The 24163-nt window shown below is 35.3% G+C and overlaps 3 protein-coding genes across 4 annotated transcripts in view; 2 read left to right on the forward strand and 1 right to left on the reverse strand.

Annotated features, from left to right (window-relative positions):
• Positions 1–11867, forward strand: part of LOC146148721 (dynein axonemal heavy chain 3-like) — a 109592-nt gene extending 97725 nt beyond the window's left edge. The window contains exons 79-85 of the mRNA XM_083386481.1: positions 7460–7582; positions 8382–8555; positions 9141–9314; positions 9912–10082; positions 10567–10677; positions 10977–11119; positions 11710–11867. Of these exons, the coding sequence (XP_083242607.1) occupies positions 7460–7582; positions 8382–8555; positions 9141–9314; positions 9912–10082; positions 10567–10677; positions 10977–11119; positions 11710–11782 (969 nt within the window). The 3' untranslated portion in view covers positions 11783–11867. The remainder of the gene's footprint in view (positions 1–7459; positions 7583–8381; positions 8556–9140; positions 9315–9911; positions 10083–10566; positions 10678–10976; positions 11120–11709) is intronic.
• LOC146148723 (uncharacterized) lies at positions 190–4466 on the reverse strand. Of its 2 annotated transcripts, XM_083386482.1 has the most exons (3): positions 3422–4466; positions 3243–3360; positions 190–2855 (listed from the first exon to the last, which is right to left on the reverse strand). In XM_083386482.1, the coding sequence occupies exons 2-3, from the start codon at positions 3260–3262 to the stop codon at positions 2426–2428; spliced, it is 450 nt and encodes a 149-aa protein (XP_083242608.1). In that variant the 5' UTR covers positions 3263–3360; positions 3422–4466; the 3' UTR covers positions 190–2425. The 2 variants fall into 2 exon arrangements, with proteins under 2 accessions (XP_083242608.1, XP_083242609.1); XM_083386483.1 differs by having other exon boundaries at positions 3243–4466.
• A 7186-nt stretch (positions 11868–19053) lies between the features above and the next one.
• Positions 19054–22818, forward strand: LOC146148724 (uncharacterized). The gene is made up of 4 exons (XM_083388316.1): positions 19054–19325; positions 20979–21129; positions 21597–21794; positions 21883–22818. The coding sequence occupies exons 1-4, from the start codon at positions 19054–19056 to the stop codon at positions 22816–22818; spliced, it is 1557 nt and encodes a 518-aa protein (XP_083244442.1).
• Positions 22819–24163: the final 1345 nt, after the last annotated feature.

The raw sequence follows: 24163 nt of genomic DNA on the forward strand, positions 1-24163 counted from the left end.
CACGAAAATCCTGACTAGGCCGACTGATTTCGGTAAGCCTTTCGGATTTACCCTGCACAGTTCACACAATTTGGCGCATCAGTAATTCTTTGTTGCAATTTCAACACTGCAATTTTTTGTCGATTTGATTGTTACTATTCACTTTAAATAGTTAGTGAATTGGTTAGTAATATTTCACGACCTATTTGTTTTAGTTGAACTCAATAGTTAGAATACTTAACTTTCTAAAAATGACGTTCTTGTTTTCTAATTTGGTTGTATAAAACAATTTGCTAGCAGAAATATAAAATCTAATAATCATAATATACAACTTTATTCACAAAAGCGTAAAAATCGTAAAAGCACCTGGTGAGAGCACAAAACACAAAATAAGCAATCGTTGGGTAAGAAATAAAATCGCTTGGGTTAAAACAGTGGTTCTCAACCAGTCGGCCATCGCTCATGGAAACACTTTGAGTGGGCCACAGAACAATTTAAAAAAGCTAGATTTACTGAATAATTTAGTTTCATACTTAATTTTACAGGAATAATGGCTTGGGAAGGAATGTAAATTTATTGTTATAGCCTCTATAGTATCTCACTAATGCACGGTTAATGAAATAATCTGTTTTAAAACATGTTCTGCTGTCTTTTATTCTAAACCTATTTTATAGTTGTTTTCTTTTTCATAAACATTTATTGGGCCACATAATTTTTGTGCAACGAAAATGGGCCACGAAAGAAAAAAGGTTGAGAACCACTTGGTTAGAATAACCAGTTTTTAACCGCAATACTTTATGATATAAAAAACAAAGGCAATAGTTGTTTTGCAACAAAACATTCTAACAATTATTCAAAATACTTTTTATTCGTTCATACGTCTCTCATCCACAAACAAGGTAGGCAACGGGCCGCTAAATTTAAACTGACAATTATGTTGATAAAATGTGTGATTTTAGGCATTTTATTTTAACAACTTTAACGGCTGTTAATCAGGGTTAGAGTTATTTTAAATTTAACATTGGGTATAATTATATTCAAGAAGAAGACAGTGAAGCGAAAGAAAATGCGATTATTTGGTTTAAAGTTTGGAGCCCCCACACAAATTTTCTCAAAGCACAAACACACTAGATCAGTGATTCCCAACCTTTTTGTTGTCGCGACCCCCCAATTTTGATATATATATTGTACATAAACCATAATATAGCAATATAAAATTAGGCAAACTGTTTGAAATTGTAAACATTTTTTTTTAATTTGGCAAGAAAGTCCGGGTTTACGTCAAAATCATAAACAGGTAACAAAAATTTACGATTCAAAGTCTATTTGCGTCACACAAAAAAGTATTGTGCAATCATGACATAACAATTATCCATTATACTAAAACTACTGGTTATTGATTGAAAACAATACTAATGGTAACGCCATTAACAACGACTGTTTCACTAAAGCTGGTTTCATTAAATCACATCAACAGAAAAGTTTTTGTTAGAGCTTCTTCTATTGCTAATCTTTTGTTAATATTGTTTTTTTTCTCGTTTTTTGTTTAACAAATGGTACTCGGCGACCCCCTTGACAACCTCTTTCGACCCCAAGGCTGGGAACCACTGCACTAGATGCATGAACAAGACTTGGTCTAAGCGCGAAACATGTTTGCATTTATAATGAAATACAGTCAAAATAAATAAGCTATATGGCCTTATTTCAAGTTTACAAAAAGGTGGCGGCATTGGTAATTTACATTGGTGGGCCCGTGTGCCTGAGGTTGCCCATCCCTGTGCTAAAAAAAATTCTGATCATATATTTCGCGACAAAGATATTTGTGAAAACTTTCTGTTACATTAAAATTGTTAATATTTTTCGCTGATTTTCGCATCTTTCTGCATTCGAACTGTACAACACAACACAAAGAGTTCATAAAAAAAACTTCATATAGACAAATTATCTATTAGCTTTCAACAGATGAGCAGTGTACGTTCTCCATTTAGTTTCAATTAGCGAAATAGATAAATTGAGGGATACAAATACCATGTTAACTGTGATAGTTTATCTTTTTTGCTACGTAATGTTTTTTTTGAATTTTTCATAGTATATTGTCTTACATACTTACGCAGATTTTTATTGTTTTTTCTAAGTGACAATGACTATTAATATATTGACTAAAATACACTTAGCTATAGCTTCATTATATAGCATAACGTTGCGCAAAGCTGGAAGCCTAAAAATCCCACTACCCAAATGCAGACTAATCAGTAATTCATTCTTAATTTACAAAAATAATACATGAAAAATACGAAGCTAACTTGATATAACACATGTATATATCTACCAAGAGAATACTGTTTGACTTTTTGCTGTGTTATAAGAAATATGATTTGTGGTAACGGCTATTTGCATTCCTTTTTGAGACAGCATTGTTGTTTAAACATGTTTAACAGTATCAAACCTACTGGTCAAGTTTAATGTTGGAAGCATTTTCCTCTTCAAGTTCACCGTCTTCTTCCTCATTTTGTGGAATTACAATGAACATTAGACTAGCCCTGACATAAGGATGTGGAATCGCAAGTTGACTAACACGGTTAACTTCGCCGTTGAAAGTCCCGTTTTCCGTTTGATCAAACCTTGTTTGGTGTGTTTCACTTTCAACCCCGAGGCTTTCATAATCTTGTATCGCAGACTCCATTCCATTTACATTTCCTGGCGTAACTTGGCTTTCGTAGTTGTTGGAATTTTCACGCATTCTTGGCGTAACTTCGATTTGCTCTTGGGGTAAAGTATTCACATCCCCAGGCACATCATTCTCTTCGAATGGTGAAGGCGATTCTTGGTCGTCTTCTAATGGTTCCTGCTGATTGGCCTCTGTTTTTTCCGTTTCCCTACAAAAATATGGCCGAAGCGAGAAAGTTTTGTCTAAACTATATAAGTCGAATTAAACATTATAAATGGACTAATAATTATGACTAACGATTTGTTGCATTCTTGGGTATGTTTCAAAGTATTTGAGAATCTTTAAAAATCTGTTATTTGCTCAACTCTTACAACTTTTTTTGTAAACATTAGAGTGTAATAAATCGAATTATAACTTCCTACGTTCTATAGAGTTGATGTGTGTTGTTCTAGTTCCGTTTATTGTGACATTCTAGTGAATTACCTACGAAAATTTTTTGAAGGGGTGCCGCAATTTATTTGTCATTTCTGAGGGGTGCCGCTAACCATAAAAGGTTAAGAAACACTGGTCTACACAAACATTGAACTATATATACTCATAAAATGGCCAGGCCATGTTGATTGCGTATCAAGCGATCGTATCAAAGTGGTGTTTTTTATGTTTTAGGTCTTTTTTAAACTTCTGTTTTGCAATGGACCTCAGTTGTTGGAGTCCTGTGAAAGGAAAAATATGAATTATGATAGGATTTAACGAAATGACGACATTCTCACTTACGTTTAGTTTCGAAAGGTTTTCTTTTCGCTGTCATCAACGTGGAACAAACCTTTGGGGTGGAAGAGTTGGCTATTAAGCCGAGTCATTTTAAAATTTAACTGCAAAAAGAACATATATGGCTTCAGTGTACACTCTCAGATGATATGCCCTACTACGCTAATGGAATATTGAAAACTGCTGAAATCGACCGAGTCGAAAATAGTTGTGAAGTCTATTCTACGTCTGACAAATATAAGACAATGTGAAATAGTCTTTCAGCTGCATGGTGGCCAGAGCAGACACCATGGTGTATTGCCCAATAGTCTCCTTTGCCAATCGCACCAGCGGAGAAATAGCGAGCAGGCGAACCATATAGAATCTCCTTTTTTGTCTTACGCACAATAATACTTAACAAACAAAATGAGTTGCAATCGAGGGTGATTTTTATGAGGGACTGTTATTTTTTCAGAAATGACGTTATAATGAAATTAAGTCATAATTCGAATGAACTGATGTGACAAACGAAAATTAAGCTAATTGCGCGAAGCGGTAAAAACATGCGTTTATTTGGTTAAAAAGACAAAATTTACTTTATAAAAAAAGGCTTGTTGCATTGCACATTTAAAATAGTTAGCACATTGTTCACAATATTTGAAGACCTTTACACCAAAACTAAATTATTGCGTAGAAATAACGTGAAATGTTGACACAAAGTGCTAAAAATATACATTCGGTTATCTTATTTTAAAAGTTGGATAGATGTAACACACGATACAATAGCCATATTGCAAAGATGTTCTAAATTTCAACAAACAAAATATGCATCGAACTATATAGTTATTTGGCAGAAATTGCATTTTTTAGAGAATCAAATTCAAAAATATTCCCTTAAAATGAGCAAATACAATATATTTTATTGCATGTAGGTAAAACTATCACAAAAACACCCTCACCTTGATCCGCCCCTAATAAATACACAATGATGCTACTTTAGTATGCCATAATGGTTAGCTTAAAGACCATCGTGCCAACATATTAAATATAGAACATTGCATTTTTTTTAAATCTTATACATTTGTATGACATTCCATACTAACATATCAAAAACACCAAAATCTATACTGCTAGAAAATGATTAAAACGTTAAAAACCCAATTTTTTACGCAAAGTATCGTTTCTTCATAGTCTTTACCTTACTATACATTGCAGTCAATAACTATTGCAACCAATCTACTTTTAATTGTGCCACTGTTCACCCACGTAGGCGCGATTAAATGATTAAATAAACTCCAAAGTCAGCGTCTTTGTCAGGACCTCTTAGGGTATGTCCCAAAAAAAAAAACACCTTGGGTCAATCAGGCATACAGGAAATTATTAAATGTGTCGCAACAGCGCTAGGTCGCCACTTGCTGTTTACTGTTGTGTGGGCGAAATTTTCCATTCGTTTTATGGCAGCAATACACAATCTTAAATAACAAATTGAAGCACTATACAAAATACCTGGCGTTACAAAGACCGACCAGAGTTATTATAAGTATTATAAAATGTATTCCGCGTAAAACGTGGAATAATAAATTTGCAACGTATAGCCTTGTGATGTTTACACAGCGATGTAAGTCATTTGGCCTTTTTCATTGTGTCTGTTTGCTGGTAGCAAGGGTTGATTATATTATTCTTTTATTCTCTGCTGGTTTTGTTTCTAACCTTCCGAAAATGTATAATACCCCCTAACTATGTATCGTTGAGAAGCCAGCATCAGTCCAAGTGACTCGACATAAAAAACACTTCTTACCTGCGATGTTTTGTTCTTGTGAAGGGTTCGCAAGGGGGGCGCGAAGTATTCTCCGTGCAATTTTTTTTTTTAGTTTTGCTTACACGAATATTTCTTTTTAACTACCTACTTTTAGTCCTGCACACATTATTTATTTTGATTCCCTAACTAACCTATTCTCCTCGGTGATGTTAACCTTGATGTTTCATTTCTTGTATTCAGTTTCATTGACCTAAATATGTCAGTGAGTTTCCATAAATTGTGCCAAAGGGCGCGGCCAAAAAACTTAAAAACCCTGGTCTATAGGTTAAAGTTATAGCATACGATTCGGCAAAAATATCCCAAAAGCAATTTATAAAAATATAACATTTAGGCAAGTTTTAAAATGAATTTCAACATTGGTTATTTACAAAAAGTCTGGACGTCTGGACGTTTTATAATAATGTTGTATTTTCAGCAGGCAACAGCCTGCATTAATTATATGAGCGAGACAAGATCATCCATTTACAAAAATGCTAATTATAACCAGATAGAACAAAATTTGCAATTTATTTTAGGAGCTGGTAATTTATAACCGTCCTATTTAACTGTATATGACTTAATTTTTTTAATTTGTATTGTATGTAATGAGTGTAAATTAAATTCTTTCCAAAGACTTATGAGTAAGGCGATTATTTTTTTCTTATTTTTTACGTCAAAATACACATGTTAGGTCAAAATTAAAAATTATTTTAAGTTAAAATTGTTTACAAACAGCAGAAATTGAACACAAAACTGTAGTGGGCTTTTTGGAATTATCATATTCAGTTCAAAATTGTTACAAACTTTAGTTTTGAATTACATCAAACAACTTTTGTATTAAGCATACAAGCATGGTTTATTTTAGCATGTTCGTTCAGGCTACACTGCTTACATAACAATTATCCAAAATTATCATGCGTCTTGATTTTATTGCAAACTTTTTAGCTGTTTGTCTTTTTATGACAAAATTAACTATAAGCATTTTTAAGAGTTCCCTAAACCCTAAAAAACTAGTTTGTGCTCTGTCGGTTGTCAGTAAAACACCAAAAACAAAGAACTGACGGCGGCAAGACACTAATGCAGTACTTCATACAACGATGTGCTGCATAAATCAATGTATTCCTAATCGGTGAAAATTTTAATTTGATAGGTCAAAAAATAATTGCCCTACTCGTGAGCTTCTCTATAGTGCTCGTAAAACACAGGTCCCAGATAATGAGTGTCCGAAAATTGTCTTGTTTTATATCTTCTTTTTTTATTAAAAAGTATACGTTTAATATGTAAAACCTATATTTCTGATAGACGTTTTGTATCAAATCAAACCATTATCCACCAGGTTCCATAAAGATTGTTTACTTCAAGTGATATTACCGCCATTCAATGATAAAAAAGTCAGATTAACCCAACTACAGTGGGCATCGGCTAATATCGCGTTCACGACATGGCCTTTTTTCGTGTGGTGCAATCACTTGACTAGATCAACAAAAAGCATTATTCTTGCGCCATCGCAACACATAGAGGCGTTCAACCGTACGAATTTAATGAATTTTGATGTAATTTGCAATACGTTTATCTATGAACCTAATTGAAAGTTCAAACCAGCACGGAGTTTAAAAAACAAAAATATGTTTTTGTACGACTATTTTTTGTTGCATAATATTTTTGTTGTAAAGTACTGTATTCATTGCCAAACTTTATTAACATAATCGAACATGTAGCACTAAAGTATGGCAAGATACCAAACGGGTGTTTCTCCCGCCACCATTATTTTTTAATTGTTTTATTCATTTGTTTTTTCTTTAAAAATTTTGGAATTTTCCCTATTGATGATACCCAAACTTATATCTTCTTGATCACGTCACCTTTTGTTTAGTGCAGGATGCCTGCTTCACTAATTGATAAATTTGTAGTATCACTTAAATTTGTTGTATCAAGTCGTTCGGTATGTAACCAGTCCCAGACTACCAAAATTACAGTTCACACGAAATCACTAAAAATAGTGGATTTAACAAATAGTTTTAAATAATGAGGGAAATGGACATGTTTGTGTTATCCTAGAGGAGTTTTATGAATATTTTAGTGATTTTGTTTAAAAACAATGCAGAATATCCAGCAAGTTTCGGATCGCGGTCATTGTATCTCAGCAAGCGTTTTGTCTAACAACGTAGTGCAAAGTATTCGATGAACCACTTCAGCATTAACAGATAAATTACTATAATATTATTTAAAGTTTAGAATGCCGAAACGGTTTGCGTACTTTTGCGCAGGTGTTTGGCTTCCACTTAAACGCTGACATCTCTAAAGACCAGCACGAAACGCAGCAAATGTTTGATGGAATTCTCGTGACTTTGCCCCGCTTGTCAACCTCCGCTGGGGGAAAGTCCCCACAGGTAAAACGTGTTTGTTTAAATGCTCTGAGACGAAGTCTTGTGACCTGCAATGATAATTATAGGTTGATTTTACATCGACATGAATTTCCAGGTGTCGTTTGCCTGTCGTAGCTATTTCTTAACCCTTTAGCAAGTTTTTTACCAATCAGAATCATTTTTCAATTAAATAAAAAACGATTTCCAACTAAAGATATATTTGACTGATCATTGCAATATTAACTATTACTGCTGATTTAAAAAACTGTGACACTCGATGTGAAAAAGTTATATCGTTCAAATAAACCGACGAAAACGTGACGTTATGTTTTTATTAAAAAAAAAAAAAAAAAAAAAGGATGACGTTATGACATGTGGTCGATATATTACTGTCTCTGGTGCGCCACTAAGTGCATGAAATTATACTGTGTAGCCATATACATACTATGTTATGTCAAAAAAAAAAAATTGGAGAGGGTTTAATTCCTAAAACACTGGTTTGGAGTGTACGGCAATGGCCTCATAAGAAAAAATGTTGTTTGTACAGATTTAATGGTCGCACTTAGGCTACAGTTGGAATTTTTGTCCTCGACAAAACAGGGTTTAAACAACATGATGCAATAGATAACTAATGTTTCCAATTTTTAGTATTTGGGAAAATTATCACTGAATTAGGCATTTTTTAATTACCTAACGTAAAGTGTACTTTAGTTTAAGTACTTTTTTGGAAATTAAGGATTGGCAAACAAAGCTTAAACTGCTAAACGGATTTTGATTCAACTTGCCTTAAATACAAGCGGTTAATTTTTTTCTTTTTTTTCAGGTTATTGTCCAGGAGCTGGCCTCTGACATTTTATCAAAGCTTCCAGATCAATTTAATTTGGAGGAAATTCAAGGAAAATATCCTACCGACTACTCTGAGAGCATGAACACTGTGTTGGCTCAGGAACTTATCAGATTTAACAACTTAACTGCTATTGTCAGGAGTAGTTTACAGGTATCCCGAAAAAATATTGTACAGCCTTACGATATTACCGTTGAATTTTTCATTTTAAAAAAAGTATTCTTTTAATATGATAAGGCTACCTGAGGCTTATCGGTGTGACGACACATTTATAGCGCTTGTTTTAAATGTAGCTATGTAGTGCAGTGTTTGCTTAATTGCTAATTGTTAATCAAGTGTAATTGGGCGAGCGACTAATATGCAAAAACTGGTGCAAATTTCGCAATGTTCTTAAAGGCGTTAAGTTACAAAAGGAACATTCCATCGTTATACGAGATGGGTGATCGTTATACGAGATGGGAAAAAATTGCGAGTTAGGCCACTATTCAGTAAAGGTTAAGAAAAGTCTTATTGCAAAGCATTGGTTAGGCATTACTAGCAGCGGTAATTTTGTATTCTTTGCCGCAAAATATTTGACTGCAAAATTGTTTGCAGCACAATATTTGACTGCAATATTTGAACCTAAAGGGGATGCTCTACATAGCTATTAATATTTGACGTATGCTCATATCTAACTAAAATTTACGTGAGTTAGATTTCTCTTTTATCCATGTTTTAACTTTTTATTTTAAATTGAAGGATTTGAAGAGGGCCTTACGTGGTTTGGTGTTGCTTTCATCTGAACTAGAAGATGTTCTTGACAACATGCTTGTGGGAAAAGTCCCGTCATTATGGGCCTCTAAATCCTATCCTTCCTTAAAACCCTTGGGAAGTTACATAGCTGATCTTATTGCAAGGCTTCAATTTTTCAAGGTAGCGAAATGTAGAAGTTGATAGTTTAAAGCAGATTTTGTACCCATTTTTAAACTGCTGGTATGTAAAATACCGTCTTTACTACTGTCACAAGATAGTCGTTAGAGTTTGTTAAAAAGTTCGAGTTCAACATAACTATTTACAATTTTTTTTGTTTCCTATAAGACGGTTTATTTAAAGATAAAATTGTGTTCGTGTTTTTATAACGCCGTATTTGTTATTAAATCCGTATAGCCTTTATAATCTAATGAGAATAAATTCAAACTAAAGTTCAGGCAAACCCGCGACTGCTTTCAGTTTTTTAATTTTATTACAGCGTATATTTGCTTTTCCACTGCTGTTTTGAACATTGCCTTCTGGCCACGCATTCTGACACTATTACAGAAAAATGTTGTTCCGATTGTTTTTTTTTTGGCAAAACATAATAGTATTTACGTAATAAGAATATCAAAGCCCATACAGCGGTAGGTAGCATTTTAAAAATTTCGAATAACTCTTTATTCCTTTTCAACATGATGGGCTTTGATATTCTGATTACGTTTTACTACAACCTCCAACCATTATGCTCCAAAGTTTGTAATGTGATTTATTTTAAAGACGTGGGTGACACATGGTAAACCAGTCGTGTTCTGGATATCGGGATTTTTCTTCACTCAGTCGTTTCTGACCGGGAGTATGCAAAACTACGCTCGGCGTCGCCAGATTCCAATTGATCAACTCGACTTTCGGTATCACGTGACAACAGAAAATCACCACAGAGCCCGACCGGTTAGTTTCCACAAGTGTTTATATTTTCGGAATTTAGATTTTATTCTTTCCATGTTTAGTTTTAGGTTTTTTATATATGTGGGTGTGCGTTTTTTTTTACTGAGGGCTCAACGACCTTAGGGTTGGTGGGCTAGCCATTTGCTAAACCTCCCTTTGTTTTGGTTCATCATTGCCTCGAATGTTTTTTATTTATTTAAAACGAGGGGAAACAAGCGAGTGAGAGATAGACGAAACACGCACCACATTGGCGGTAATCGCATAAATGGAAAGGTATGCTACATAAAACAAAGCAAACAAACAAACAAACAAAAGAGGTTGGTTCTTATTCCCCCTACTAGGAAAAGTGTGCTTATTCGACCATATAATCTAGATTCTAGAAAGTAAGAATTTGGTGTTTTTTTTCTTTATTGCCACGCACTGCAGTTTGCGTGATCTTTTACGTTAAACTAATTATTGTGATCTGTTATCTTTTTATTTCTGTTAGACCATCGGAGTTTATATTCAAGGACTGTTCATGGAGGGTGCGAGATGGTGTCGTCACGATCATACAATTGTTGAGTCTTACACCAAAACGCTTTACGACGTCCTCCCTGTTGTATCCTTAACGAATTTTGGATTTGGGGATCGCTAAGAAATTTATAAATTACACAACGACATGCTTACAAAGACTAACTGCTAATTTTCTGCTTTAATTGTAGAAGGCAACCTTTTAGTTGACTTCAAAACCCTTTCGGTCGTTTGAAAAATCTTCTACAAACCACACGCAAATAGCTTATACTAATAAACGTTTACTTGTGATGTATATAAGTAAGGCGGTATTTATAACGCTAGTACATTAGGCAACTTTTATAAATGTGGTATGATTTTACTTTTTCTTAATTTAACGCCATACAGATCTGGCTAGAACCGTATGAGATCACGTGTAAGCAGGATATGACGAACGTTACGTCATATAAGTGTCCCGTGTACAAAACCAGCGCCCGGCGAGGAATTTTATCTACAACTGGTCATTCCACCAACTACGTTCTTACTATCATGTAGGCTATTTTTTACATTATTTCATAGATTTAAAATATTCCCATCACAATACTATAAAATGTGATTAAAATAAACGGTTAGCATTCCTGTGATGACTATTTTCTGTTTCCTTAGTACATGCAAATTTATCCTATTTGTAGGGATTATATATATATATATATCGGATTGAAGCCGATACCTGATAAAAGCGGTGGTATCGGTACCCATGCCATGCTATCGGTACCGATCTTAAAGCAAATTTATTTGAGCGTTTCAGCCATGGTTTGTGATTCAACACAGCCATTCTACCTTTTATGTAAACAACTGGATACAGCTAAACCTTTCAACGCTAAGAAATGAGCTAGGCCTAATAACCTGAAAAAATTAACTTCGAATGTTTCAATTCCATCTATAGTGCTTGAGCATAGTTATGACGTAATTTGGCATCGCATCGGATTGCAATACTTTTTGTTAAAATATAGGATTATCAGTAAGGGAATAAAATTTCAAAGTCTTGGACATCATTTATGTGTCAAAGCGATCACGACTTTTTGGTTTGTTACATTTATTTTAAAAATAGTGAAAGTGTGCCAATTGCAACTTGTTGCAGATTACCTTCTTCTGTGCCGGAGCAGCATTGGGTTAACCGAGGGGTGGCATGTCTCTGCCAACTTAATGACTGATACTTGCTGGATTCGTGATCGAAAATGCAATTGCTGTTTTATTTCTCACGTTTATTCCGTCTTTCGAAATCTAATCGTCCAAAATCGATTTTAGTCGTCCAAAATCGATTTAGTTTTTGACAATCGTCCAAAATTGTGTTTTTTCCTCATTCTGTCATTTCAGGAACGCCACGCTTTTATACGTTAATGCTACACTGTCCATAACAGATCTTACACAATTTATCTGCAATTTCTGAAAACCATTTCCACACTTTGCACTGAATCTATATTTTTTTTAATATTACCACTCTACCTAGCTTCGTACTCACCTGCTATTATTCGCCATAACCTTAATTTGCGATTGACCTTGTATTTTCCGAAAGAGCTTCAATCCATTGTACATTGTTGAAATAGTTTACACGGTTTGTTGCATTTACTGCTTTGGTTGTAGTTGCTTCATATATTTAATTTTTGTATTTTAATACCATTTTTTAGACAGAATGTTCACAAGGTAAACTTTATATATTCGCTAAAACTGATCAAAACTTTACGACGCTTTCACCTTTTTTTAATGAACTGTGATAACACTGCACTGCACAATCTATTTTATTAGTGTTATTTTGCCGAAAAACGTCGCGTGTATTAAAAAGCTTTAGAGATGCGTGGTTATTATACACTTTAATAAAGAAGTACAGCAATCAGGGGACTACATACGTAATACTGATGAGTGATGACTAAGGGGACGCAAGCAGCTCGAAGGTTTAAAGGTAATGCCTATTTTCGGAAGTAAAAATTAATCAATCAGAAACATTTAAACACTATACTTTAAGCAACCTTACTTAGTTAGCAATCAGACTTTTATCAAAAATTTCACTTTTAACACAGTTTTTGTTTCCCAGCTTCTAAATGTTTCACTTTTGTGATTAGTCTCGAAACTACGAAAACCTCTTAGTGGCGGCTGCTTTAAATTTAGGCCCTATAAAACATCAATTTTAGGGATCACAATTACGATAGCGTATCGAATGCGATTTGCTTGATTGAAAACGGATTTTTTTACACATCACCCTTTGCCGTATTTCTAGAAATCGAAGTCTTTGTAAACAAATGGCCTAAATAGCAAAAACTTATTTTGCAGAATAGTGTTATTTAAACGAAGCAAACATTTAACAAAACCTATGTCACCCCAAATAGGACTACGTTTAGCAACCATTATAGTTTACGTGCAGCCAAATAGCTGCTTCCTAATAAATGCCATTATATTGAACAATAAATTATTAAGTGCCTAATGTGTCATTTCGCCTCGCAAATTCAATGTTTTGCGAATTTAAATCAATAGGCGTTTTTTACGCTTTGCGCTATTAGATTCGTGTTAAATTGCATGTTTGTACGCTATAGTTTGCTAAAACAGTGCAGATTTTTTTTTAAATATATATTTGCAATTTGAGTAGTTTAATATAGCTATGTTATATATATCAACCCCAAAAAATTATAGCTAGTCTGGCCTTGGAAGAGTCATTCCATTTCATTCCCCAGGCCATGCAACACATACATGGTATAAGATTCTCAAAATCATTATAAAATTGTAAAATAGAACAAGCCTCTCTAAGAAAAATGGCGTATTCATATTACTCAAATACCTTCTAATTCCGCGATATGGGGTTCTCGTAAGGTAACTTATGTGCTCTGAAAAAAGTAAAATAAGATGCTATGTCAGTTTCTAGCATTTTCTCTATAATATGACTCCTAATAGGGCTCCATTAAGTTGTAAACAAACACCAAAGAGTGTAGCTTTCGTGCGACAGGTGAATTTATAGCCTATTATTGTTTTATACTAGTTGTTTATTGTGTAATGTTTTCAACATAGTGTATGAAATCATTCAAGCGAAACAATAATTTAATTAATTTTATAAGAAAACCTATACGATTTTGCAGAAAATTGTCGTGCTGGGAATATTTGTACACTATATTGTCTAACGATTGAAATGTTGGGTTTTGATTATTTGTAATAATTATTGCATCTAAATTGTAAATGGTTCTTATAAAGCAGCATCTGAAGTAGCCTACTATCCAAAACACCATGGTTTACGTCACAGTGGTTCCCAAACTGTGGGCCATGGCCCAGGAATGGGCTACAAGACTATTGTCAGTAGTCCATGAAGCTATTTGGAAATATTGCATGTTTTGTTTACTAAAATAATTGTTAGCATATCTAGAACTATATAAGAACAAGGCCATTTTTACTATTTTGTGAACAACATGTAAAGATAAAATCTCACGACTTTTGTTTTTCATCCGATACGCGGGTTAGCTCGACAGATTGCTTTAAATTCAGTTTGTTGTCATACAGATATTTAATTCCAATCTTAAAATGAGCCGGAGCAAAAAATGATTATATGGATGTTGCTAGAATCAATGCATTTATTGAAAAATTGTCCGACTATGTAGGCGAACATTGCAGACAGGAAATGTTGCTATATGTACATCAGCAATTAGATTGATATATCTTATTTAGATGATGGGCTAAAGGGCATACAAAAAATGTTACGCCACATGGTTGGCCACAAACTGTTTTAAAAAAATTTAGGCCACGAAATAAAAAAAAAGTTTGGGAACACCATTGGTTTACGACTAACGACATAATAAAACCAATGCGTAATAATATCTAGGACGGAAGACCTAAACTCGTCAGAATACAAATCAAAACATGTCAGGTGAAGGCAGTAGTTGGTTTTAATATTCCGTTGGTCGTAATATCACGGCGTAATAATGCTCTTGTACTAAGTGTTGCCTTAAAGGTTGTATTGTGTGATCCCCTCCCGATGTAAGTCTTATTAAAGTAACATGCGATTTTCTAAATAGATATAGTCTATAAATTCAAACATCATAAAAACGCTTAGGCAAAAAACGTTTTAAAAATTATTAAACATATATGCAGTGTGAATATATGTTTAAATTAGCACAATTTGCAGCAAATGCCAAATATGTTTTTTTCAATAGAAGCTAATTTAATTATTGTTCCGCTTGAATGATTTATCGAACATGTTAAAAGTTAGAAAAAAAGAACCAGTGGAATTGAATAAATGAAATTTCACACAAATTCAAACACACAACAAAGCCTTGGTGGTTGTTTACTACTTATTGAACCTTACTTGAAGTCATATCACAGAAACCTAACTATAACTCAAATTTTACTTTTTCAGTTACGCTATAATAAACATATAAGTAACCTTACGAAAAAGACCATATATCCGGATAAAGAACAACAACATTTGAGTGAAATAAATGAGCCATATTTCTCAAAAAAGATTGTTCTGCGCATATATTGTTTTATTAATTAGAAACAACAGTTTCCTTAGTGTAAAATTAGTAAAACAAAGACTCTTTTTAAAACTTAATCTAGGGCACTGTTTATAGATTTTTAAAGGACATTTTTTAGTTTGCCAAATTATTGTAATGTATTTTTTAATTGTGCTTTACCAACGATTCCCGAAAGGATCTCGTTTTGGTTTCGGATTAGAAGTAAAAGGCCGCTCTCAGCAAAAACGAGCCGATATCCCAGAGCTATGACTTCCCCTATTCGAAAGAAAGGGGGTAAAAGGGTCCTATTGTCCTGCAGGCGGTATTAGTTGTCGTTTCCGCGTTCCTGTCTAGTGAGTAATGTGCTCGCAAAAGTAAACTTGTTGCGTGAGGTTTGACATCTTGCTTGTCGGAAGAGCGCCTCCGCGCAAATCATGTCTCCTGTGAGTTGGCCTCTTCATAACGTTTCAAAATGTTGCCTGCTGTCATTCGGCAAAGCTCGCTCAGTGCGAGTGGGCTTCGATGCGCGCGGACACACGACAGGCGAAAAGACACAGAAATCGCAAAACTTCGCACAATAGGAGCGATCGTTCTAACCGTGAAGAATAAATCGCTTGCTGAAACAACACACTGACGCCAGCGCCATTGATATTGTGGAAGTTTTCGCGAGGGTTTTTGAAGCCGACAGTGTCGGCCTCTGCAGGGGGCATCCGACCACTTTGGGCCCTGGCGTCGACGGTCTTTTTATCGCGGCTCGTTGTTACTAAACTGTAGGAACCGCTAATGGGCGATACTTCCTATGAAGTCTTTATGTTGTAAGGTTATCGTTCATCAAGTTCAGCAGCAACGTGCGATATTTGCACTGATTTTTATAACAAAATGTTGCAGGAAAAGCAGAAAATTTATGCATATTTTACATCTTAGCGTTGTTTCTATTGTACCTTTTTTCAACAAAGTCAGTTTTTTTATTTTTTTATTAATTATAACGGCATATATAGTTGGTAACAATTACAGGCAGTTGCTTTCGTAGTCGAAAAAGTGCTATTTTTGTTGTTTGACATGCCTGGTTAAAGACCACGTTACAACGCCGGTATACGTAGTAAACGTCACTGTCATTTATTATAAGTTTTTACATAAACAACTAATTTAAAGCATTATAGTTTCAAACCCTTATAAAAAGTCAACAAAAAATAACAACAATGAAAGTGTTCTACCTCGCTGGACTTTACTATTTAAGTAAAAATAAAACATAAGTGTATCGCAAAGTTGCTACTCGTTTTGACCCTTTCATCCGAATTTCCATAGGCTCTATTTACATCTGACGTGATCAAAAACACAACTCCGAACGATAAGAGAGAAATCAGACATTAAATCAAAACCCCATAAAGGCTAAGATTTTTGTGTAAGACGTCTACTGTATAATAGCCAACTCGCAACGTCATAAATGATGTGTTGGTTGCCAAAACACACGTCAAATGAAGACACGTTAAATTGCTGTATTACATTGACTTTAGCCCTTTGGAAATAATAAGTTGCAGAATTTATTAGTTGTGGCCTTTTTCAGGCGAAGCTATTCAACTATGATTTATTCAACTTTTAACTCTTCTAAATGGCCCTGTGTATGTCTGACTTACTGACACTGAATTGCTAAAACAATAATAAATAATTAAAAGAAGTGTTTTCGGCTTGCACGCTGTAAATTATTCCAGCAGCAAAATTCAGTATGGTCATACACGCCGATCGTTTGTTATATAACTAAGATGGCTGTTTGATGTCTGTTCAATTTATTTGTATAAAATATATATCAAGTTTAACTTGGAAAAGCTGTGACCTGCTACTTTTTACATAGTTTTATGTGAATCTAAGGTACGGTATTGTTATTTGAGACTTTTAGAATGTAAGGTGTAAAATTCGTTTCTTAAGAGACCGGTTAGGACTCAAATCGTAGCACTTTTTTGGAATATTGAAAGATGTTTTTTGAAAGTCAATAGATGTTAGATGATGGGATATGACAAGGGCAACCAATCCCCCTTGTGAATAAAATCGCGTTAATGTAGCATACTTAGTATAGTTAGTGTGTATCGTTTACAATAAAGTTCGCGAGTAGAAAGTATGATATGTGTGAGTGAGGGAGAAACTGAGCGATATTCGTTTCTACCCATCTGAAAGAAGTGGTTTGTGCTTAACAAAACAAAAAAATGCGATTCTTTGTCTTCGATTGGTTTGACCACTTGTGATTTATTCTAAACATTAATAAGGACAGTTTCAGAAATGTTGAAAACCAGATAAGAAACTTAACTTGATCAACCTAAACCTGATCAGTATGTCAAAACAACATATATAGTAAAATCGATATGTGCGGTTTTCATAAGAGAACCGGTTAGAATAACTGATGTAAATCAGAAAAATCTGTTATTTAATTTATGCAGCTCAATGAAATACTTTCAACAAAAGTGTTTTATGCCAAATTTTGTATGCTAATGTATAGATGGCGCATATCTAGTTAAAAAGCATTTTGGCTAATTGACATTTCCTCTTCTGAATTGTTGCTTGAATTTGCATAACCTACATTTGACAGGTAACCTAAATAACTTATATTAGACGGCACATAAGCGTACAAAAGAAAATATACGGCAGAACGCGGATTTGGAGGCAAATGGTTAAAATAGTTGTTTTTACCAGTTTGTGCTAATATTAGTTAATCGTGGTAACCGTTCACCTCCTCTCGAGGTGGTCTTTTAATTAGAGGTAAATTTAATGTTTGAGTTACTTACACGATTACATATTGGGTGACACGTTAGTATAGTTGATGTAAGCCGTCCATATATACCAAAACATGACAAAGTACGGCCCCGCGGAACGGGCAATTTAATTCGGCCTGTGGCTTATTTTTCATGAAACTTAATCGTTGTTTTCTACACGAATTTGATCACTCATCTGCAATTCTTTCTTAACGTATTTGAAGAAAAATTTTCACTTTAGGGGTTGAAGATATGTTTGTAAACAAACTTTATTTTATAAATGAATTTTTCGCGCTTATCGAATGTAGTCGGTCAGTAAAATATAACAAAAAATGAGTTTCACTTTACCCATTCATTTTCTTAAAACTTCCCTTCATCTTCTTAAAATTTTCCCAATCTCATTTAGTTGATACATTTTTTCGTGTTTTACGCTAATCTATACAGCCCACACGTACAAAGTCTTTGAAATATGGCTATAATGTTTGTAAGTAACACGCCTTCAACTGGAAATTTAAACAATGGATATGTAGAATTTTTCTGCTTCGAACTTTTTACGTGCTTTCTGTGAGGCCTAAAATATGTTAGGTCAAAGGCCCCAAAAACCTAATTACAAATACCAACTTGATAAATAATATATCGAGCAATGTGCAAATAAACAAAGTGTCCAATATTTCAAATCTTTACCAAAATTATTTTTTTAAACTAAATAGCTGCAATTTTTTGCTCGCGGCATAAGACGCCGCCTCCTTTTTAAACTCGGCATCAGTCACACAATTTTGCATAATTCCCGGCTAAATAACAGTTTTTCTAAAAGTCCAAGTACTCCCAACATTTTTGCTTTACATGCGATCCTCTGTAAAAGATAATTGTCCAGTGCCCACCCTTAATATACACTGTCCTTCGACTTCAAAAGAGTCGGACATTGCAGAATCCGTAAGGAGTACGGATTGAAAACAGGAATTTAATTTTAGGTGCTGTCACTCAACGACGATTAAAAAAAATAATAGCATAATATATATTTCTCATGTGCTGTTCTTAGTATACAGTGTGCCGGCGTGTGCTATTTGTTATTAATCGTTCAAAAAGTCCACAATAAAACTTAGCGTTTTGCCATGTTAATTAAAAGTTTTAATTATAGTGTTTTAAACCCAAGATGTTGTTTTGCTAACTCTACAGCGACCCAACTGCGACTCGAACTGATTTGCGTTCATTTGCACAAACGAAGCAACAGCAGGGCCACCGAGCAGCGACAACATGTGTTTGGATCGCTTGCGAAAACAACGGTGGAGAACACGCCTGGGGACGATCAGCGGCGACACGATCGCCAACCTGCTGAAGATCCTTCTGCGCATCATCAAGTCGATCCTGTCTCGGTGCCTCTACACCTTCTTTACTTTTCTGGCCGTTTGGCGCGTAACCGTGGCTCTCCGAGAGCCACAATACTGGCTCCTACTCTTTGTGCTTTGTCCTCTTGTTCTCGAGATGCTCCACACGATCCTCGTGCGCCGGGGAAACGAAATGAAGTGGTAGGTAAAAAGACAAAAATGATGTATTTTTGTAATTTGGACTGGTTATCTTGTTTTACCATGCGACGTCAAATTAGAACGTGACGGTATGTAAACCACACTTTTTTAAAACGTCACCCAAAAACAATGCGATGCCCATATAGCTGTAAGTCTATAACAGATGTTTCGTTTTGATTACGGTATACCCTATAAATAAGATAAATATTCGGAACTCGTACTTATATTTGCGCTAATTGGTAATCTGTAATATTACAACAAACGTCATTGAAGGAACATATATCAACTGTAGACAATGTAAAAACTATTTCTTGACTTATTGCACTCTAACCGCGAACAAACACTTGTACCTGGAAACTTAGCAATAGATCAAAATTAGAAGCCCAAGAAACCTTTGAATCCTTAAGTAAGATAAACGGCACCCCTGTTGAGAACCAATGGTCTATACCGTGTAAAGAATCGCAAACTTTGCCTGGTTAGTGTAGATCAAGTATTATTGTTAATTAAAACAAAATAAACCAGAGTAATTGACTGTTTCAACAATTACACAGATACTGTAAAATTGTTACATGAATATTACGCTATAAGTTTTTCTTAGTTATACCTATACGCTTCTGTATGTTTAAAAAAGCAGGGCAGTTTTTATCCCCTACAGCGAAATAATTTCACGTTTGTTAGCTTAAATGTATAAAGAGACACGTGTGGTCGGAAGTTAAGCTATTGTGCACAACGGGCGAACCGTGGATCCTCAATACTAATCCATCATATTAACTTTCGACTAAAAATCTGTACCAACATTGCGGCATACTTTTACTCACCCTTTGCATTACCCATGGTGTGTGTTTTAGTTCTTCCACTAAATTTGTTGCATGGAAGAATAAATAAGCATTGGCATAATGTGTACAGCACATTTGCCATCTCTGACAGTCACGTCTTACCGGGTTTACTTTTGGACAACTTTTTGGGCGCTAAAGACACAGAGCTTTGTGACTATATTAAAGGCGCAGAATTGTATTTACACTGAATGCTGTAGTGATGATAAGCATCAATTGCTTCGTCGCACGTTTCACAACGAAAATATGTCAAGTTTACAATAATTCCATCACGATCAGGGGGCCTACATCGGCGCAAGTTGGGCCGAGGGCGGAAACAACATTATCGCCCTGTTGAAACACTGGCTATTGGCGGGCACTTCATTCCTCAAGAAACACAGAGTCCCCGAACCCAGGCACGAATAATACCCAATCCATCGCTCTTTAATCGCCTCAACGCGGATTGGAAGGCCCTAAATCAACTTTGTGTGGCAAGTTGTGTTTTGCCAAGCATCGCTTTGCTCGGGCTGTGTCGGATTAGATCAGCTCGGAGGGAATTTGTTTGTTAAACGTACCCACAGTTAAGGGCTTCGCACGTATAACCTCGATGGATAGTTTTGACAAAAAAACTGCAAATGCATATTAACGAATATTATTATTGCTTCATGAGTCTGGCAAAAAAACACTTATTTCAGTCGACGCTTATGCAATGTAACATTCCTGTCATTTTATTTATACTTATATTGCAATATTTTTATCGGAACAAGGATAGTTATACATTACGTATTGCCGTATTTTAGATGATTGAACCACTTGGCCGAACTCATCGATTACACTTTTTCAGGGTTACTCCAAGCGTATTTTTTTATCTTCTTGGGGGCATCCCCTGCATTTGGTTGCTTGAAATCAAACTGCTCAACGATCGGCTTTCAACCTTGACGGATAGTAGCGAGGAAACTGCGACGACCAACGCTACTGCGATACAAGACATGACTGTAGGTCATTTATTCTTTATATATTCTCAAACACTATTGCAAGCGAAAGCTTATTCGAAAATGTTCCTTAAGCCAGTTTCAACTTGCAATGAAAGAATAAAAAAATGCAATTGATGCGGCTGGTTCACACTGGAAGCGTTAACGTCTAGCTATAGCGTCATCCAGTTCACACATATCGCATTGCCAGCGTTAACGGCAAATTTACTCGCTTCTAACCGAAAGCGTTAGAGTTGAAATTATTATGCGTTTGTTTAAAAACGTTTTAGGTTAACGCTAGACGCGTCTAGTGTTAACCAGCTTTATTGAAATTTAGTGTTAAAAATATAACAAAACCGATCTTTCTAACACCATATATAGCAAAAAATCTATTTTTTACTTGACATTTTATAATGCTTTGTATAAAACACTGAGAGTTTCTGATTTTCATGCGACTTTACAAGTATTTGTTTAATTCTTTGTTGCCACAGCTTGGAATCAACATCGATTTATCAGATGAAGGTTGGACGTTGGCTCTCGAACAAATCTTGATATTTGTTCTTGTGTTTGGTAAATGGATTGCGCCAAAAGGAGAGTTGTCACGTGACGAGTTGTCACAGCTCCTATTGGTCAATATTGCTGCCGGTGCAGATATAATCGAGCTGTTAGAAGTGTTTGGCGAGGATAAGGTATTGGGTAGTTTGCCTTAGCTTCAAACCAAAATATGTTTAATATAATTCCAATTCTGTAGAAATAACACAAACGTATATTACTCAGGTGAGCCAAAACCGTGAAATAGTGTTCCTGGTGATGGCCGTATGGAGTTGGAGTCTACTCCAGTTTTGTTTAGTACTTACTGCCACAAAAGAGCTTCCCTCGATCGATGATGACGACGAACCTATAACTCATGCTGACGTCCAGAATGGACGTACCAGCGATCACACTAACGAAGGAAAACAGAGCAATGGGGAAACGACAAAGCCTAAATCAAAAGTCGCACCCGAAAAAGACACGCTAATGTTACCTGGGATACGGCGAAAGGAGCGTCACTTAGACGAGACCCTTCCACTGGCTGACTCCCGACCTGCACTTTCTAAGTCAAGAAAAGAAAATTCTGTTGATCAAAATCGATCGGAGCAAGACGAGCACAATGGTAGCGATGCAAGTAGCAAGCGGGATCGAGATTTGGAAGTTGGCGATGAGAGTCATTTCAGCGGCACAAACCCGGTCAGAGGAAAGGTCCACGACAACCTTCGCGCAGATGAGGAAGTGGAGAAAACACTTCAAGGGAGGTACTGTTTCGACTGCTTTTGCTGTTACACCGAGATCTGGGGCATGGTGATGAGCATATGTTTCCAGGATGGCCCTTTCCTTATCACGAGGCTTTTTATAATGCTTCATTATGGAGTAGTCACGCACATGAACGTTTTCTTCACGTGCAAGAATGTGCTTGTGATCCTTCTGTTGCTCAACCGTATCCGAGTGATTGTTTTGGAGCAGAGAAAGACGTGGAAGACGTACATGTTAGAATACAAAAAACAAACAGACGCAGAAGCAAATGAAAGGAGAAGGAAACTTGGTCTTCCGCCCAAGAAGAGGAAAGATACCAACAAAAAAACTGAAGTCGACGGGTTAACGAGGCGAAAAAGTGTTAGTCGACCGGAAACGGCTGAGCCAATTCCCAAACCCAAGTGGGTAATATGGAGAGCTTAGCACACCTTGAACAAAAATACTGGTAAAAGTTCGAATGAAACTTCATTTCCTGAATTGAATTCTTCCAGGGAAGTATGGGTGCGCATTCCAAGTTATAAAAGCCAATCAAACAAAAAATAATGCTTGGTCTTGTTACTGGTATAATGCGTTACTGTTTATAACAGGGTGACAGCTTTCGCGCAATATAGTGGCCCCATGCTTGGCTAATCATCTGTTAATTTTATTTCCTTTTAAGCAGCAAAAACATATAAATTCTCTTTTTGTTTAATGTTACAGTTAAAGAGCCTATTCCGTTAATGATAACTGTGTTGAGAATTCTATCCATTTAATTTATTGTTTTGCGTTCTTTTCTTCTATTTTAATATAACTTCTTCCGGTTCGAAAAGCTCTAAATGCTGACTTTCCTGAAGAATGTAATCAAAAAATGTTTTTGAGAAAGATACCAATTTCTCATCAATTTGAGTATGTGCTGGTAGTATTACCAGGCCTACTATACCTTGTAATCTCTTTAATTATGCACAAACCTATTTTTCCGACACTATTTGTTGTGCCTTAAACTGCATTTGTAAACTCTGAACGGCGAGGCACTTTGGATAAGAAAGACTGTGCCGCTGAAGAACGTTAACATACATTCAAATAACGGTTCATACTAGCGTCCCGAATATTAATTTATTTTTTTTGCTTTCTGAAGTGCAACGCGTGTATAGTGAAGCAAGATGTTTTGCCCATTGTATAAAGTGCCAAATGAGAACTTCCAGGACCTTTGTAGTCGTCGGCTGGTTAAAATCGTCTTTTACATTGCAGTGATGAAGGCCGGTTACACTACACAAAATTACGTTATTTCAGAAAAGCCGCATACGTTTGTTTTATTAAAAGTTCGTTAGTATAAAAACAGAAAGGCAATCTGAGTCGTATAGCCGTATTTCACTTAAATTCAGTAAAAAAATCCTGATCAACTTGAAACTAATTTTTAAATTAGGCTATAGTGTTTGTGAAACATTACATTTTCACATTTCATATACCCTTTTACGAGGATTTACAAGGAATTTTAATCAGCTTATAAGGCTTTCTTACTGCGGTTTGTTTGGTGTTCCATAACAAATGCTTTTTTGGTGTTGCTATTTGAAATATATCAGAAAAATTTGAGTAATGTTGATGGGAAGTGAAGAGACATATACAAACACTTTTGTCATGATCATAAAGAGTACACATTTAAAAAAATGATCGTTGGGATTTTTCTTTGTTTTTGTAGGATAGAGAAATGTTTTTATTTGTAAAACAATGAAAAGCTAATCAAACTACTTAACGAAGGATAAGTTAAATTTCAAGATGCTTCGGGAGTCCA

The sequence above is a fragment of the Ascidiella aspersa genome, chromosome 4 (assembly GCF_963924565.1).
Source record: "Ascidiella aspersa chromosome 4, kaAscAspe10.2, whole genome shotgun sequence".
In the NCBI taxonomy this organism is placed as follows: domain Eukaryota; kingdom Metazoa; phylum Chordata; class Ascidiacea; order Phlebobranchia; family Ascidiidae; genus Ascidiella; species Ascidiella aspersa.

What these genes read in the sequence shown, in the direction of transcription:
- LOC146148724 (XM_083388316.1), top strand. Translation starts at nt 19,054, where the DNA reads ATGTGTTTGGATCGCTTGCGAAAACAACGGTGGAGAACACGCCTGGGG. An exon ending in CGGGGAAACGAAATGAAGTG is followed by an intron (nt 19,326 to 20,978) that starts GTAGGTAAAAAG and finishes ACACTTTTTCAG; the next exon opens with GGTTACTCCAAGCGTATTTT. An exon ending in CTGCGATACAAGACATGACT is followed by an intron (nt 21,130 to 21,596) that starts GTAGGTCATTTA and finishes TTGTTGCCACAG; the next exon opens with CTTGGAATCAACATCGATTT.
- LOC146148723 (XM_083386482.1), bottom strand. Translation starts at nt 3,262, where the DNA reads ATGGCCTGGCCATTTTATGA. An exon ending in ATGGCCTGGCCATTTTATGA is followed by an intron (nt 2,856 to 3,242) that starts GTATATATAGTT and finishes ATATTTTTGTAG; the next exon opens with GGAAACGGAAAAAACAGAGG.